The sequence below is a fragment of the Medicago truncatula genome, chromosome 7 (genome assembly GCF_003473485.1).
Source record: "Medicago truncatula cultivar Jemalong A17 chromosome 7, MtrunA17r5.0-ANR, whole genome shotgun sequence".
Lineage (NCBI taxonomy): Eukaryota > Viridiplantae > Streptophyta > Magnoliopsida > Fabales > Fabaceae > Medicago > Medicago truncatula.
The window spans coordinates 43,308,033-43,325,415 of record NC_053048.1 but is presented as its reverse complement, the minus strand read 5'-3'; the positions used below and the strand labels follow the sequence as shown (position 1 = coordinate 43,325,415).

Sequence of the window (17,383 nt, the reverse complement as noted above, 5' to 3'; positions counted from 1 at the left end):
CTCTGTCAATATCCATCATTTTCACTTTTAAGGTCATGTTTTCACTCTAACAATGAATAAATGGAGTACAATCAAAGTGCATCCAGTAGAGTAGACATCCATGCAAAGAAAACGCTGGTGATGGTATGAAAAGTGCAGTGGTCCTTTAATAGAGGTTGCGTGTTTGCTTAAATGATTTAGTGCTTGTCCAATAAAATTATTTTAGTTAATATTTTTTATGACAAAAATCAAATAAAATGCGTATATTAAATAAAAAAAACAAATATATTTTGTCCCAAAAAAGGGAGTACAACACTATTGTGACAAATGACAAGTGATTTGATGACATGGACCACCCGCCATTAGCAAATCATCATTTAACATATGTTTGTTAACAACAAAGAAAGGGACAAGATAAGTAAGGAAGGGTTAATAATTAATATCCTCTCGGTGCTAAAAAAAATTTAAAGTAAATAGATGACTATTTATGAGATAAACATGCAAATGAGAAAAAATCCTTCAAAAAAAAAAAAATACAAATGAGAAAATTATAAAATTGTTTTAAAAAATGCATCTCGTCAATATATGAATAATAGTTAAAAATAGTCTGAGTGTACAAAAAAATTAAAATATATGTGAATAATAGTTAAAAATATAATACAAAAACATATAAACTGGAAAGAATTCGTATTCTTGAACAACAAATATGCAGAAGTGACTTTCAGGGGCATCAAATGTTTAACTTATGGTGTGAATTGTGTTGTATTTGCATGCGCACATGTGTTGCATGTGAAGAAAAAATAGGGCATAGACTTCATGGTTCATAAAGGACACTAAAATTTGTACCAAAAAGAAAAAGGGATCTAAATTCTAGATCTTAGAGGTCACATAAATTATTCATTTCAATCTAGCACAAACATTTTTGTCAAAAAAAATAAATCCAACACAAACATCAGAACCTAATCCACAGGACCAATAAAGAAAGAAATCAAAGGTATTAGAATAAATATAGCAATAAACTTTAATTGAATGTTACATGCCCAAAGGACTAATCTTCAAATGTCCCTGATAAACACACCCCTGGCATCCACAATTATTGGTTCAAAATTACATAGAAATAGTACATCCAAATCCTGTATCATCCCCAAAACTGGACCAAAATGGAGATTTGAGGAAATTAAATCCAATGACCCTTTTGTAACATGTTTTTCTACTACAGAATTAAAAGAAATAAAATAAAAATATAGATTAAACATTTGCTCCTCAAGGAAGCAAAAAATGACAGGAATGTGAACCTAAAAATTGAAAAGATTGGCAGCCAAAAAACCCGGCGTTGGCATTAACTGTCTCAACGCGACCCAGTGGTTTTCTGTCTCTCCTAAAGTTACCTTTGTAACACTAAACTTGAGAATGAATTTTTCCTCCCATTCTTTTTCTTTCTGCTTCCTTTCTTAGTTAATGTAACCTTCCATCAACAACAAAACTTCAAAAAATAACATATATATTATATACTCGAACCTTTCAGTTGTTAACTGCCTTGCCTCAGGGTCAGCAAAACTCATTTCAGTTTTGCTGAGCCACAAGATGATCAAGCTGCATCTGTTCAAGCCATGTTCCCAATACAGCATGATCAACAGACTCCAGTTGCGTGCTCATATTCATTCCCTCACCCGAGGATCCACCTGGCGCAGCACCTGAGATAGAAGTTGCCAATTTCTCTTTGATCTCAGTTGGAGATTCTTTGACAAGTGACTGCACCCATGATAAATCAGGCTCCTCGCCGTTGTTCCCAAGCTCAAATGAAGATGATCTACGGAGCTTGCCAACTTCATCCGCATTGTGAGCCCAATCCAACTTACCATTGGGGGATTCCCATTTTGACCAAGAATTATTGACAGAGCCAGCAGTTGCAAGCATAGAGTTAGAGCCGTGCTCGCGGAAGCTTAGGCTACGGAATTGTTGCTGCTTGTCGCGTTGTGCCAGCATTGACATCCTTGAGCCCATCGGAGAGATAGGTTCCACGTTTCGTGGAGACATTCTTCCTGATGGCTGAACACCATAAGAAGCTGCCTGCAATAAATGATGATCAACATTTTTAGAAGAAAAATTTGTATTCACTGGTGACAACATGTTCTGCTGCTGCTGAAACTGATTAAAGACAGCTGATTTGTGAGTCGGAGAAAAAACGGTTGAAGTCAGATTTGGATCAGCATATCGAGGAGAAGAACTCTCGGCAGAAAAGAGATCATCAAGATTTGATGGATTCAATGGCTTCATTCGACCGGAGCGGCTAAGACTGTTAGAATTAATATGACGTGGAGACAGGCATGCCAACTCATTAAGGAGTTGTTGCTGTTGATCATAATCAGATAACAACTCAAAATCATCCATATGAATATCTCTAGCATTGAGAGAAGATCTCAAACGACTAGACTGAAGATTACTTCCAGGAAGATGCAACGCTGGGATGTTTGGCTGTGGCCAAGCAACGGAATTGTGTGAAATGCCATTGCCAGAAGGTGACATGGGTGGAGTGAATGGCGAAGGAGACATGACAGACATCGAAGAAGGTGAGCCAGGCAACATGCTCATGGCTGCAGCAAAATCCATGGCAGAAGACGTGCTTGACCGAGGTGAGGGAACCGCAGAACCAGTTGAAACATACAATGGCCGAAGCTCTTCAGGAGTGTGGGCAAAGAAGCAAACTCTCCTGGAGCAATTTGTCCCGTCCTTGCAGAGACGGGTTCTATATTGTGCAGGATGCAGCCAGCACTCGAAAACCCCATGAGCATATTCACACATGTCCCCACGCCGGCAAGCACCCTTGCGAAAATCAGGACAAGGGACACAGCTGTAATGATACTTTCTCGGGTCCCTTCTCCGGGCATTCTCCCCTGGATGAACAAAAGGGCATTCAGTCCAATCATGGGAATAAGCACGCGAACAAGGTCGAACCTTGAAAGAATACATTCGAAATTCATCAGTTGAGTATATGCTGTTTTTGATATCAGGAAGGGATGGATCAACAGGATATTCTTTCTTCTCAGACCCAGCAGGAGAAAGAGGGACATCAATTGACTTTAACTTCAACAGAAGATCCGGTGGTGGAGAAGGAGACCCGTTCTCAGGCGAAGCCGACAAAGGAGGAGAATAAGAATTAAGCGAGTTTGTAATCACCCTAAGATTAGAGCCAGCACTGGGACCATCAATTTGAAGTAGCTCCTCAAGACTGTTTTTCACAAGTTCAAGCTTCGGGGAATAAACAATAACATCTATCGGACGATCCCCGTTAGCATCCACAGAATTAGGATCAGCCCCTGCTGCAAGAAGCAGCTTCACAGCATCTACAGCATTTTCAGCCCCACCAGAAGCAGCACAGTGAAGAGCGGTGCTCTTGTCAAGGCCACAGGGCCTGTTGATATCAACATCCGATAAAGAAAAAATCAATTTCATAACATCAATGCTACCATATGTAGCAGCAACCATCAAAGGTGTCCTTTGCTCGTTGACCATCTGCTTCGAACCCTTGCGACGACCATACCATAATCCAACCTCATCCACCGACATAGGATCATACTCAATCAATCGTTTGAACCCTTCAACGTCGTTATTAGCAGCAAGCTCAAGAAGGCTCGCAAAAGAATCTTCAGTACTGATAGTTAAGTGATTCATGGTGTGGTTTCTCAGTTGAGAATTGTGTGTCAAAGTTGGAGATAGAGACGGAGACGAAGACGGCACAGGCTTTAAACCCTCCGACTCACAGCACATCCTTTCATTTGCATGAGATTTAGCTGAGAAATAATAAACCACAACAAACCCATTAAAGACAATCCTTCAGAGACACACATGCAAAATTACATTAAATAAAAAAACACAACATGAAGATTTTGACACACTTCACACAACTAAGAATCAAATTGACTAGAGAAGAAAAAGGTATGAAAAATAGATATTTTTTTTAGTTTCAACTCATAAATGAAAGATAAAAATCACCACTTTACAGAACATGGAAAAAACATCAACTTCCTCTGACAACAAAACAAGTTAAAAAAACACAACAAAACAACTACATGGTACAATTTCTGATCTCAAAACAACTACCAAAAACAACAATAATAAAGGAAACAGTATTATTAAAAAAATAAAAAATAAAAAATCAAACCTTTAAATTAAAATCAAACAGCAAATCCAGGAATCAAGTAAACTCAATCTTCAAAATAATTAACAATTAATAGAAGAAGAAAAAAAAAGTAGATTTAAAGAACCCTAAAAACAAGGACAACATTCTAAGCAAAGCAAAACAATAATTTGTAACATGGTTGGTTTAAGGATCACGTTAATAACCAAGTTGTAGCATGTTTTACGGAGATGAAAAAAACACGGAAGAAGCAAAGTTGAAACCAAGTTGAAAGTGAATCTTACTTACCACTGAAAATTGAAGTGACAAAACAAGTACTATAGTAACAGGATCGAGCTAAGAGAGTGACGTGTCCTCGGATCTCACGGGTGAAGAACAAGTTCAGGTGTGTTTAGATTCCGAGAAAATCGTGAGAGAAAATTATGATGATGATGATGATGAAGAAGAAAATCGTGAGAGAAAATGAAGAGCTTGTGTTAATGCTTTTTTCTTTCCTTCTCCATTTCCCATGCGCTCTTTTTTCCTTCCCCCGAAAATTAAATAAATTATTAGTAGTATGTTAAATATAAAATATAAAAGCCTATCAAGTCTTACTCAATCAATAATGTCGATATTGTTAAAATTTATTTTTATTCGAATGTGAATTCTAAACAAGATAGTTGTGTTTAGTTTTAAATGATGTTTGGCATTGCATTTTATTATAGTTGTGTATTCGAGTTTCAAATCATGTTTACCAATCTATTATATCAGAAAAAAAGATCGAAGAGATTAAGAAGAACAAAACGAATTTTAAATGTTTGACTTAAACAAAACGAAAAAAAAACATAAGGGCATAGATAGTGTGACGCACAAAAGAACACTACATGTTTTAGTTAATATATATTAATGACAAAATGTCATATTTCATTATCATCTTATCGATGTAAAGTTTTCACCTTAGTTTAACAACGACTAAACTCTATCGAGAATATATAAGGTAATTCTCTCTTTTCAACTGAATTTTTTCCATATCTCAACTATGAACATGGTTTAATTAATAATTTATTAACCAATTAATTAAAGCTTTTTAAAATAGTATTATTTTGAGTTTTGATATAATCGCCCATGGATAATAAAGAAAGTAGTTAGTATAGTTTAATTAATAAAGTAATTGAATAAAATAAAGGAAAAAAAGATGAAGCGCACTGAGAGTTACGATTTGATTATTCTTCTTCTGAGCAGTGCCCGGCGTCTTTTTATTGGCTAATCACATCACGCCTTGTCACACTGTGTTGGACTCAATCGTCATTCTTTATAAAGATAAGGGATATAAAAGGTAATTTTGGTTATGACGTGGTTATTATTATTCTTTGAAATGAGTAACGACAACAATATTATTGTTGTTATTGTAGTAATTACTTATTTAACTCTTTTTCACTGGTTAGTTGAAATTTTCTGGAAATTCAGTCCAAATTCACCTCACATGCAAATTTAGTAGCGCCGACTAGACAACTACGTGGCACGAAAGTATTGGAGCGTGATCTAATTTTCTTACTATTTTTTCGACAATATCTAACTTTTTACCAGTATAATCTAAGTCCCTTAAAAAAAACCAGTATAATCTAAGTTTTTTACTCTTTTTTTGACAAGTTTTTTTACTATATCAGACTTCTTACTGCTCCCTCCGTTTCAAAATACATGTCCATTTTGGAGAAATTGCACTAACCAAGAAACCAAATAAATTTTATTATTTTTGATGAAAATATGTGTGTTTTTTCTATAATACCCTTAATCATTTATTATTTCATTTTATTTTTTTCTCTCTCTACAATAAATATGCAAGGGTATTATTGACAAGACAATAATTAATGTTGCATTGAAACTTGAAAGTGACAAGTATTGTGAAACAAAATTATTCTCTAAAATGGACAAGTATTATGAAACGGAGAGAGTATTTGTAAACATGTGTTTTCTTTAAATAGCAAACATTAGTAATTAGTTTTTTTTTGACAAATATAAGTAATTAGTTGTAATTTAATTTTTCTTTTATGTTTAAGTTTATAAAATCAAACTCTTATCAGTTATCTCTCAAAACAAAGCTACTCTGACCTCATTTTAACATATACTTTAGAGATACAAGTTAGCTAGATTATTTATCAAACCAATGTTTTTCTATAACGAATCTCTTTGATAAAGAATAGCGGACATTTGAATTGTTAGTTTATAATGGATAACTAATGATTTACAACATATAAATTAGTTGATTGGATTTATAATATTTAACAAAATTATCTTCGTTTTAGAGAAACAAAAGTATCTTTATTTTAGAGGAACAAATATGTCATGAATATGAAAATTAAATTATCTTATAAATGTGAATTGACATAAAAAATTCGTTTAATTCATATTTTATCTTTTTTGGATAACAAGCATCAATCGTAAAACAAATGATAAATTATATAAGTTACTTGGATTATCTCATAAAACATTTATATATGTTCCTATAAAAAACTTGTTATTGCTATGGGTCTGTTTTGCAAAACAAGAAATTAGTTATAGCTAATAGCTTTTATCTTTTAAGCTCGTGTGTCTAAAAATATCATGTTGATAACATTAACAATCAATAACATCTTTTTAAAGATATTATGGAGACTCAAAGACGTAACCTTAAATGGTAGTTCATTAATAGGGATTTATTAAATGAATCTTACGTGTACATACCATTTATTTATAATTATTACAACTGGTACATATTTTATTGCTTCTTTTACACGTGGGGTCCGTTAGTTATCAATGAGAGAAAATGGTCCTTATATAGTTGTTCGTTGTTTAATAAGAACTAATTTTTCTTCCTCTAATGAGGATCTTTAACGGGGAGTGATCATTGTTAAGTAAGGAACTCGTGTTGGAGATGCTCTTACCATTGGGTAGCACTTGGGTGACATTGAGGTATCAGTGTCATATGATATTAATCAACCACGGTGTCCAAGTATAAAAAAAATTATTATGAAAAAGAGAAAAAAAACAACTTGTGGCATTGTGGTTGACAAATGTCACATGACATTGACACCTCAATGTCACCGAAATGAGTTAGTATATGCTATTTTTTTAATAAAAAAACATTAAATATATTTATTTTTTTCCATATGAGCTTATAATATGTTGTACTAGTAAGCTCAAAAATCTATTTTGTAAATGGAACAAATAATTAGTTGCTTCGTAAAAAAACAATTAAGAATCATATAAAATTTACAGTGATGCGAGGGAAAACGGCTGTGAACGTGAAAAGCTATGTGATATTACCGGTTAGGTAGGTATGTTCCAAGGGCGTGCCGGAGGAACCGGTTGCATTGAAGTGGATTGGAATGAGGAGTTGGAATCCGGGTGTACGGAAACGGACTTCAGCCACTAGTCAATTCTAGTTAATGGAGAGAGTCAAAAATATATTAAAGAAAGAAAAAGGTAAGATATGTGCAGCACCCAGTAAATAAAGATAGAATTGGAATTTATATTCAGGATTCATTATGATGATGAACATACTTAAAAAGGTTAAAAAAAAGGATACAATCCAGTAGGGGTGAAATACTGTCACAAGATAAAAAATATAATGTTTAGGTACGCATATAAAGATGCATTTATCTTTCAAATGTTTATTTTATTTATTTTTATTAAAAAAATGTCTCTTTGTATGTGTGCATAAACACTATATATATGATCTTATGACCATAGAAGACTACCTATCCGATAGGGTTTAAAAAAGGGGATTGATCCAGTAGAGGAAACCGATGAACGAAAAAATAGTTAATGATCTCATAGGTGAGTTTAAGTTTGCTCCATTTAATTATCGTTTATTTATTGTGCACTATTTTTTTTTTAGAGTGTGCTTGTTTTGGCTAAGGATTTATTTTACAGATATTGTCATAAAAGATAATTACTGGCAATGTGAACCTTGTGTTAGGATTTGTCTATATGATTCATGAAACATTAAAAGACGAGTCCTACTATTGGGAATGAAGCGCGTATAAGGTTAAAGAAAATGATCAACAATTCAATAGTCGTCCGAGACGACTATTCAATTATGGTGATTTGGTGGAAATAGTGCATAATGACAATTTGAAGAAAGGCCTGTTGAAGACTAGCCTACGCTCACGCAAGGGAGAAGTTCTCAATTTTTCGAATGGAAATAGGTTAGGTCAGAGTATGGTGCATATGTTCGAGGATGAAGATTTGGTGGATGATAATGAAAAGAATGATGAGAATAGTCTAAAGGAGGAGAAGTGTAACTGTAGATCGTGGAAGAGAGGGGTTGTAGTTAAGATATTGGGAAGGAGAATAAGATACATGGTGTTGGAAAATCGACTGAAAAAGATACAGGCGAGATCAAGAGCTATCAACATAGTTGGCGTGGGAATGACTATTTTCTAGGGAAAACACTAAACAGTACGAGCGATGTGACAATGAAGAGCAACGAATTCATGTTAGCCATTTGATTAAATTTTGATTTTATCTATTTGTTACTTTTATTTATTTAAAAACATAAACACAATGCCCACTTTGGATTGTGTCTCATCGTGCATGGTACTTTCCACCATATAGCAGGCCTCATTTTCCAGTAACATATGCTAGAAGAGAAGATCAATATCAAGCTACGATGAACAAACTATGGTCAATATATGATCATTTTCTCAACGTTAGGGAGTGCAACCCTAATTTCAATCCCTAAGATGATCATTTGGCAATGACAATAGTTTCAAACTTTCAATGTAACTTCTAGGCTTACCAATCGAGTATTATTGTGTGAAGGTTCTAACCATTATTTGTAATAGGATTGAGAGTATAGTGACAATAGTTAGAAATACGTTGCTACAAGATATAAAAACATATGCAAGACTCTGTGTTGAAGTCAATCTCTTTAAACCCTTACTTGTTATGTTTTCCATTAAAGGGAGAACGTATAAAGTAAAGTATGAGTGGTTACATCTATTGTGTCTTAAGTGTGGAAAGTTTGGTCACTATGTTATAGGTTGTCGAGAGAAACCATCAACAATAGAAGATAATGTAGGTCGAGGGGGAGATAAAGATGGAGGAGATTACCAAACAAAGTTATCGGGAGTGCAGGTTACAAAGCCTTGGAAGGTGGTGTCTAAATCACGATGACAGGGGAAACCGATGAAAGCGACGCATGTAAATATAGGAGGTACGGGGTTCAAGATTTTCTATTTGGTGGAAGATATTCTACACACGGTCGTTATTGATCAAGACAATGACGTGGAAATATTTTCAAATCAAGAATTTAATGCCAATAAAAGTGTGGATCTGCTACCTAAAAAGAAATAGGTGACATCAACTAGTTTGAATTTTAGTGCGACTCAAAGTAAAGTGCTTGTGGGAGGAATTCATATGTTGATTTAATTAGAAAGGGGAAACACGAGGAAGCTTCGCATAAATATTTGCTTGGTGAATCTACGTCTCATATCAGGTTAAATGTTAATGATGGAAAAATAATTAAATCCTCCAAACTCGCTACGTGTGTGACAGACAAGTAATTTTAAAGGAAATAAAGGGTCAATGCCTAAAATAGGGAAGGAGAAAATTGCAGAATTGGTGGACCCTAGTAAAATAGGGGATTTTTTTGGAGTGCGTATCAAGATGACAAATGTCGTTAAAATTTTGCAACCGCTTAAACAGACTCCTAAAATAAACATCACCACCTAAAATAGACTACTTCACGAAACAACCGCTGAAAAACGATATCCATAACCACTCATCGTCACTACTCACCACAAAAGAACACACATGAAACACCAAGTCTTCATCAAAATAGCTGAGCCACATTCGAAAAAGTTACATTATAAAGATCATTATGCTTCCACCACCTCTCAACCTCCGATCCACCGAAAGAAAACCAAAATAAGTCCAAAACATAACTTGAACCAAAGAACTGACTCCTAATCTCGAATAAAAACGATAAGCCCACTAGACTTCAAGATCAAATCAGAAGGGCACCCCTCACCCCCGATCCACCAGAGAAACACCCTAACCAGCCAAACACAAATTACAGGTATACACCAACCTCCAATCTCGAAGCAAAAGTAACCGGTCTGCCTCAATCCAACACACAATTTACAAGACAATTATATATTAAAACTATCGACAAGACAACCATCACGTAGACAGGTTATGACATTTTCAACGGCATAAATGCTTCTTTATAGGATGAAAATGGCAAGACATAAAAATGAATAGGTTTGAAACGAGATATTTTTTTCGTGTTAGTCGAGTTCGAATTCCGGACTTTACATATATTATGTATTTGTCCATACCAACTGAGCTAAGTCAACGAGGACATATGTTTTGAGATAGAAACTGTGAGTCTGAAAATGTAATAAAAATTATTAAGAGTTTCGTTTCCCACTTCTTAATTAGATCCAACTTTCTCAAAAAGGAATTAATTGAAAAGTATTATCAATTGTGATATGTATATTTAGTTTTTTTGCTGACAAAACAAAATACATAATATATTCTCTAGATTAGATTTACTAATTCCACTTGTTTGATGTATTGTCTAATCACATCCAAAATGAATCATTTATATATTAAATCCTATATGGCAATTGAACACCTAAACCAAACTCTCCATTTTTATTAATTATTTAAAGTTGCTCTCCCACTCATTTTCAAGGGTGGATACAGCATATAAGATAAGAGCATGTACATGTCCTGTTTGTTCAAAACTGCAACCGTATTCATTCACTTGCATCTATTGCAAATTAAGGTAAGGAGAATATGGTTCGGATAAATTTTGTTGATGAACAAAATGGACGGTTAAGATGTAACCTTTTTTATTTGTTTGTCTTTTAATATGGTCCAAGAGGATACAGATAGAAAAATTGGGAACTAAGAACCATTTAAAAAAGCATAAATCTCACAATCTGTCTCAACAATTGAAAGTGATTTTTCTCACTTTGATTTGGTGGTGGGAACAAGGTGGTGAAATAGACTCTTATCTTAATTAACACCTCATTCTTGTTGGATTGTGACTTGGAAAATTAGGCCGGCTATCATGGTTCCTTATCATTAGGACCAAATGGGACCTCTTTCATTTCTTAGCGGACACTTGTCTTAATCTCACTCCATCGACGGCTTCAATCATAATTTTAGTACTATCAAGTTCCATGTTTGATTCCAAGTTCACTACAATTTAGAAAAAGGAGAAATATTTGATAATCAGATTTAGACTCGTGCTTGCATGCGGGACAAATGAAATTTTATTTAATATTCCTTCCATTTTAAAATGATTGTCACTTTAATAAAAAAAAATTTGTTTTAAAATGAATATCACTTTATATTTTCAATACAACTTTAATTTTTTTCTTCCAACTTTACCCTTTCCAACTTTTCTCTCACATAATTTTCAATTCAACTTTAATTTTATCTTTTTCTTATAAAGTAAAGACAGTTTAATAAAAGAGTTATATCCAGTAATTATTTCATTCCATTTCTTAATCTGTATACCAAAGCCTAAAACAACACTTATTTTAAAATTGAGGAAGTATTAAATGACCATGAATCCAACAATCCATAATTCCATATATTATCCATGAGCTCACCAAAGTGTTTTGTAATGCAATGACCTATAATTATAGGTCCATATAAAGCAACCACCTAAAGCACTCTCTAAAACAATATGACAATTTCTTTAAAATAAGGTAAACACCCTAAATTAATTTAGAACATTATCAATGGCGGCTTCTTGAGAGTGGTACAATGTTACATGGGGTCTAATATAACCTACATGTAAGTAATTTATTACTTATCCGTTTCAAAATGAGTGTCGCTTTAGCTAAAAAAATTGTTTCAAAATGAATGTCATTTTACATTTTCAATACAATTTTAATTTTTCTCTTCCAACTTTATCCTCATTAAATACTCCAACTTTTCTCTCTCACACAATTTTCAATGCAACTTTAAGCTTGTCTTATTCTTATAAAGTAATGTTATTTTAGTAAAATTGCTATGACATTTGACTACTTTATTCCATTCATTAATTTGTGTGCAATTGTCTAAAGCAACACTCATTTTAAAACAGATGGAGTATTATTATTAGTAGAGAAATGATAATTTATGCTCTAAAAACACATGTTAATGTTAAGTATACTACTAATAAAAATTATGTATTGAAATTTGTTTTAATTTATTGCTCAAAATATTTATTGTCATATGCTTAAATTCCATCGTCTGAGAAATAATACTTCTGTTTCATATGCTTATTAATTATCTTTAAAAAAAATTGGTACAAACTTTAAAACTTTTTTTATAAATAAGAAATTTAGATTATGAGTGACAAGTTTTAATGTAATGTTAGGGGAAATTTAAAAAAAAAAGAAGGTGATGTTAGGGGAAAATCCCTAGATTTTCATATATGGTTTTTATTTATTTAATTTTTTTAATGGCAAATAAATATTAGTAAGTAAATAGAGCGAAGAATAAAGAGTACTTAATTCATCAAGTAGGAAAAAGTATAAGAGGTACTTGACCCAAAAACAGAGAGAAAGATGAGAGCTGAACAAGTACATCCTATAGTTAATAGTATAGGTGGTAGTATCATAGGTTCCACTCCTTGCTCACTCTCTTCCAATCTTTTTCAAATTAAAATTGGTAGGGTCATGTTAAGGAAATTTTAACATGTGCCCAATATAACACTTTTTATGTTTTTTAGAAATTGACAACACAAATTTTAATATACTTTTTATATTTAATTCCCTAATCAATATTTCGGGGACATCGGTTAATATTTTCCAAACTTAAATTATCTAAGATAAAAAAGATAAGAGTTAAACCAAGTAGATCATATAATCAATAGTATGGGTATAGGGAGTATCATAAGTAATAGGTAGTATCACAGGTTCTTTTTTGGTTACAGTATCACAGGTTCTTTTTACTTCAAATCTTTTTCAAATTAAAATTGATAAAACTAAAATTATCCCCCCAAAAAAAAAGAGAGAGATGAGAGTTGAACCAAGTACATCCACACTTGAAAGTTGAAGGTTTAGTCCTACCCCTCCGTCATTGGAAGCAACTTAATAGTTTTTGCACGCTTAATTTATCTAACTACCGTTTTTAGACTGATATATAGAAAGAATATATATATATTTGAGACCCCAATATTTTAGAGGCCAAACTTGATAGAAATGTTTACACCCTTAAAAAATGGCACAACTATTGATTGGATACATTCTAAATTGAAGGATTAAATGGAATAGAGTGGAATTGGTTCTATTGTGTATGTTTGCATGTGTGTCACATTTGTAAAAACTACGGTAACGCATAAACTCTATTTTGTAGCTTCCAAAAATAACACTGCTTCACACATGCGTGTCTCTTGCCACCAAACGTGCAATCAAACACAACTTTAAAATGATCTCAACCGTTAACAATTACTGTGCCAAATCCAGTCTCACATATTAGAGGAAGAGTATAAAAGAACGAACAAAGAACCTTGTAGACGAGTTCAGATGAAGACAAACAAAGTTTTGGCATGTATTCGAAAACAAAAAACAAATACATGTCGCTATATAATGATTTTTTGTTATATCATTTTTGTTTTTGGTTGGACCGTTCTAGTCAGATGCCAACAAACATGAATATTGACATTCAAAAACTTAAATGTTGAAAAACAAGAAAACAACAGATAAAAATTAAAATATCCAATTAGAGAAAACTTAAAGGCATGCATGGTGGCCTATATTTAATTTCAGAAAACTTCATTTAATTTTTATTTACACAATTATCTACGTGAGTCTTTAATGTAAAAGTAACAAAGTAAAAAGTGCAATGGTATAATATTTTTTTTGGATTATAATGGTGTAATTGAAATTTAAAAAACAAAACATGAAATAAAATAGTTTTTTCAAATAAATAACACCTAATTTTGTGTTTCATTTTTTTGATAAAACATCGAGTTAAATGCCAATACCCAATGGATTGAACTAACAGTCAAAATAGTCACATACATATCTTGTCAAAATAAAAATAAGAGTGTAACCAAAAAAATAAATAAAATAAGAGTTGCATAAAAACGTACACATTCATAATTCTAAATTGATCTTGCAGTTGATTGCAATCTTGGGTCATGTGTAATTTTTTTTTTGTAGATATCTTGGGTTGGGAGTTAGGACCCGATAGGGGTATTTAGAGTTTTCAGAAGGGTGTATAAAGAATCTAATTGGCCTATTTAGCAATTCTCATCAGGATACGAGTACCCCTCAAAGTCCAAACCAAGATGTACCATGTTTAAAAATTGCAACTATACTAAGCCGAGACAAATTCTCAAATTTCGTAACAAAATAGTAGGAGTTGCTAATTTCACCCCCATTATTTCTAATACATCTTTCCTTGAGATGCATATAAGTATAACCTGTTTTCTGTCATATTCTAGTCTTTCTGTATTTCTTTCTTTCAGGCACGCATTTTAACTCTAAAAATATGCATGACATTGACCTTTCATTACAACTTCTATTGATAATATATGTTTGTGTGGCCATTACAATTATGGTGTGGATCAAATTATGTTACGTGACAACTATAAGTGAAAAAATTACATTATATATTTATTAGAAAAACTAGGAGAATCCCAAGCGTCTTCACCATCCTTTCAACATCTGCAGAACGATTATAACTCATTCCATTTACAATGTATAGAATGCACGTGTGCACACTCACACACATAAAACCATGTTATTTATCCCTAAAATCAAAAACCATGTTATTTATGTTTTTTTTTTTTTTTTGCAATGACCAGTTTTGTCCTTAAGTAGGATGTTCACACTTCCAATTACACATTTTCCATCAACGAGATTTGAACATGAGATATTGCTTAAAAGATGTGAGTTCGGTTTCACACAGACATACATAATGATGTTGAAGAAGTGAATCAAATGTTATATTACATATTATTTTTATACCTTATATATGTTACATTTTTCAAATTTTTGATAAATACATAATATATATATATATATATATATATATATATATATATATATATATACACACACACACACACACATTTGTTACATAAAAAATATATTTTATACTATATAGGACATTAAATCTATCTTTTTTACAGTAAAGAATCATGCAGTCAACGCAAGTTGGTCCAATTCATAAGGATTCAGCTCAAATCCTATAAAGACTTGAGTTCGAATCCAATTGTTAATGTAGAAACCTCGTTTGCAGTAATACTTAAGTATCAACTATTTCAACATTTTTAGAGTGTTGATACTCTTCTTGACCGTGCTAATCCCTCAGACACAATCCAATTTATCTAACTTTTTCTTACATGTATATGTTAGTGACATTTTCATCTTAATGGTACATAAGTGGAATCCAGACAAATCCACTGCTATAGTTTATTTATTTAAAAAACTTCTCTATTCCTTTTCCGGTATTCAACACATAAGAAGAAATCATACATCCTAACATATCACTTCATCATAAATGGTTAAAAGTATAGCCCTCCAAAGTCACAATTCATTAAAAAAAAAAAAACAGTGAATACTATCTCTTGTGAAGGAACAATTCAATAATTTATATTAGGTTTAAATACATCTTTGTTTGCTTAATTTATTTTAAATGTTTAGTTTGATCACTTAACTTTAAAATTTATTAATTTAGTCTCTTAACTAATGCAAGTTAACACAATTTGATCTCTTAACTTATAAATATTTACTATCATATTCATCTACTCAAGGGTCAAGTTGTGTGTACTTATGCAAGTTAGTAGATCAAATTGACCAATTTTGAAGTTTAATGACCAAAATGAACTTTTAAAATAAGTTAATAGATCAATTTGATCGATTTTAAAGTTAAAAATGAAAAAATGTATTTAAACATTTATATTATATGCACATGTATAACAAATTATAAGTCATCGAACCAATAATCCTCTTTTACTTCATTAGTTTTAAGTTTTTTTGTTATGAAATTAGATCCACTCCAAATACTTATTTTTCGAGCCGGGTAGAAATATAATGGAAGAAAAAATTATCCATCAAGAAATATAAAAGTGTTGCATTTTCATGATTGAATATTTGAATTCAAATCTTAGACTTTTGATTAAACTGAAAGATATTTCTTATAATATTATTCAAGTGTTCTTAAGTCATTTGTTTCATGTATAAAATAAGTTTTAAATCAAAGGACAATACATGACCTTAAAAATATATATTAATTATGTCTCAGTTGTAAAAAATAAAAATAAAAATAAAATATTAACAAACTTGGAGAAACGTCACGGGCTTGCTTGAGTTAATAAACTACTCAGAGTAATCCGTATATTAATTTAGGCCCTTTCATTGTTGCCTGCCTCTCACGTTGCATTCCAAAAAGGGATAGCTTTCTTCACAATATTATTATTAGATCAATTTTCTGTCACTTTTTAATTTTGACAACAAATTTTCTGCTACTTAAGATAGTAACATATATTAAACTTCATATGAACGTGAATAATTACCAGTGGGTCCATTCTGTAAATGAGAATTCGAGCAAGGGAAAAGGCCACTTTATCATTGCATTGCATGCCTTTTCACACATAGTTTAAAATTATGAATTCTTTTAATAGAAAGTGGAGAGATCAAAAGAGAATCTCCCTACTGTATTTGCTTTTGTATCTCCTAAAAGAATATTTCATTGTTTGCTTTAGACATAAACTTATATTTTGCTTTTGTTAATAATTTAGAGTGTGACTTCTATCTTTGTACTATGATTCTAGTTAGGGTTTCGCTAGTCAATATCATAGGGTTAATTTGTTTGTAAATTCTTAGATATCCTAAAATTTGGTTAGGTATTGATACGTTGTTGTAGACAAATTTCATTTTATTTTATTGCTTTAAATAAATTAATATAAAATAATGACATGCAACTGAATAATTGGATGATGAGTATATACTCAATCAAATTTTATAGGTATCATTGTGTTCATCTAATTTTTATTTTTAAAAAATGTTGATCTAATGTACTTTCATATGGGTAGGAATGTTATTCCTTGGAATATTATTCCTAGAAATATCATTTCAAGGAATATAATTTCTTACCTTGAAACAAACCAACCCTTAGTTAAATTTGTATAAAAATATAATTGAAAATGAAAAAGTCAGCTCAAAATCATGTATATTTTCCTTTTTTTACATCATAGATTTAATGAATGATTTGTATTCTAAAATGTCTAACAAATAAGTTTTAAACAAAGAGTTAACAATTTTTCTAAAAGAAGATTATGGATCTGAC

General features: G+C 31.9%; 1 protein-coding gene across 1 annotated transcript; it reads right to left on the bottom strand.

Annotated features, from left to right (window-relative positions):
* Positions 1–955: 955 nt before the first annotated feature.
* On the bottom strand, positions 956–4,675 carry LOC11418478 (zinc finger CCCH domain-containing protein 30). The gene is made up of 2 exons (XM_003625109.4): positions 4,406–4,675; positions 956–3,770 (listed from the first exon to the last, which is right to left on the bottom strand). Exon 2 carries the CDS (start codon positions 3,745–3,747, stop codon positions 1,543–1,545), a length of 2,205 nt encoding a protein of 734 aa, XP_003625157.1. The 5' UTR covers positions 3,748–3,770; positions 4,406–4,675; the 3' UTR covers positions 956–1,542.
* Between the last annotated feature and the right edge of the window lie 12,708 nt (positions 4,676–17,383).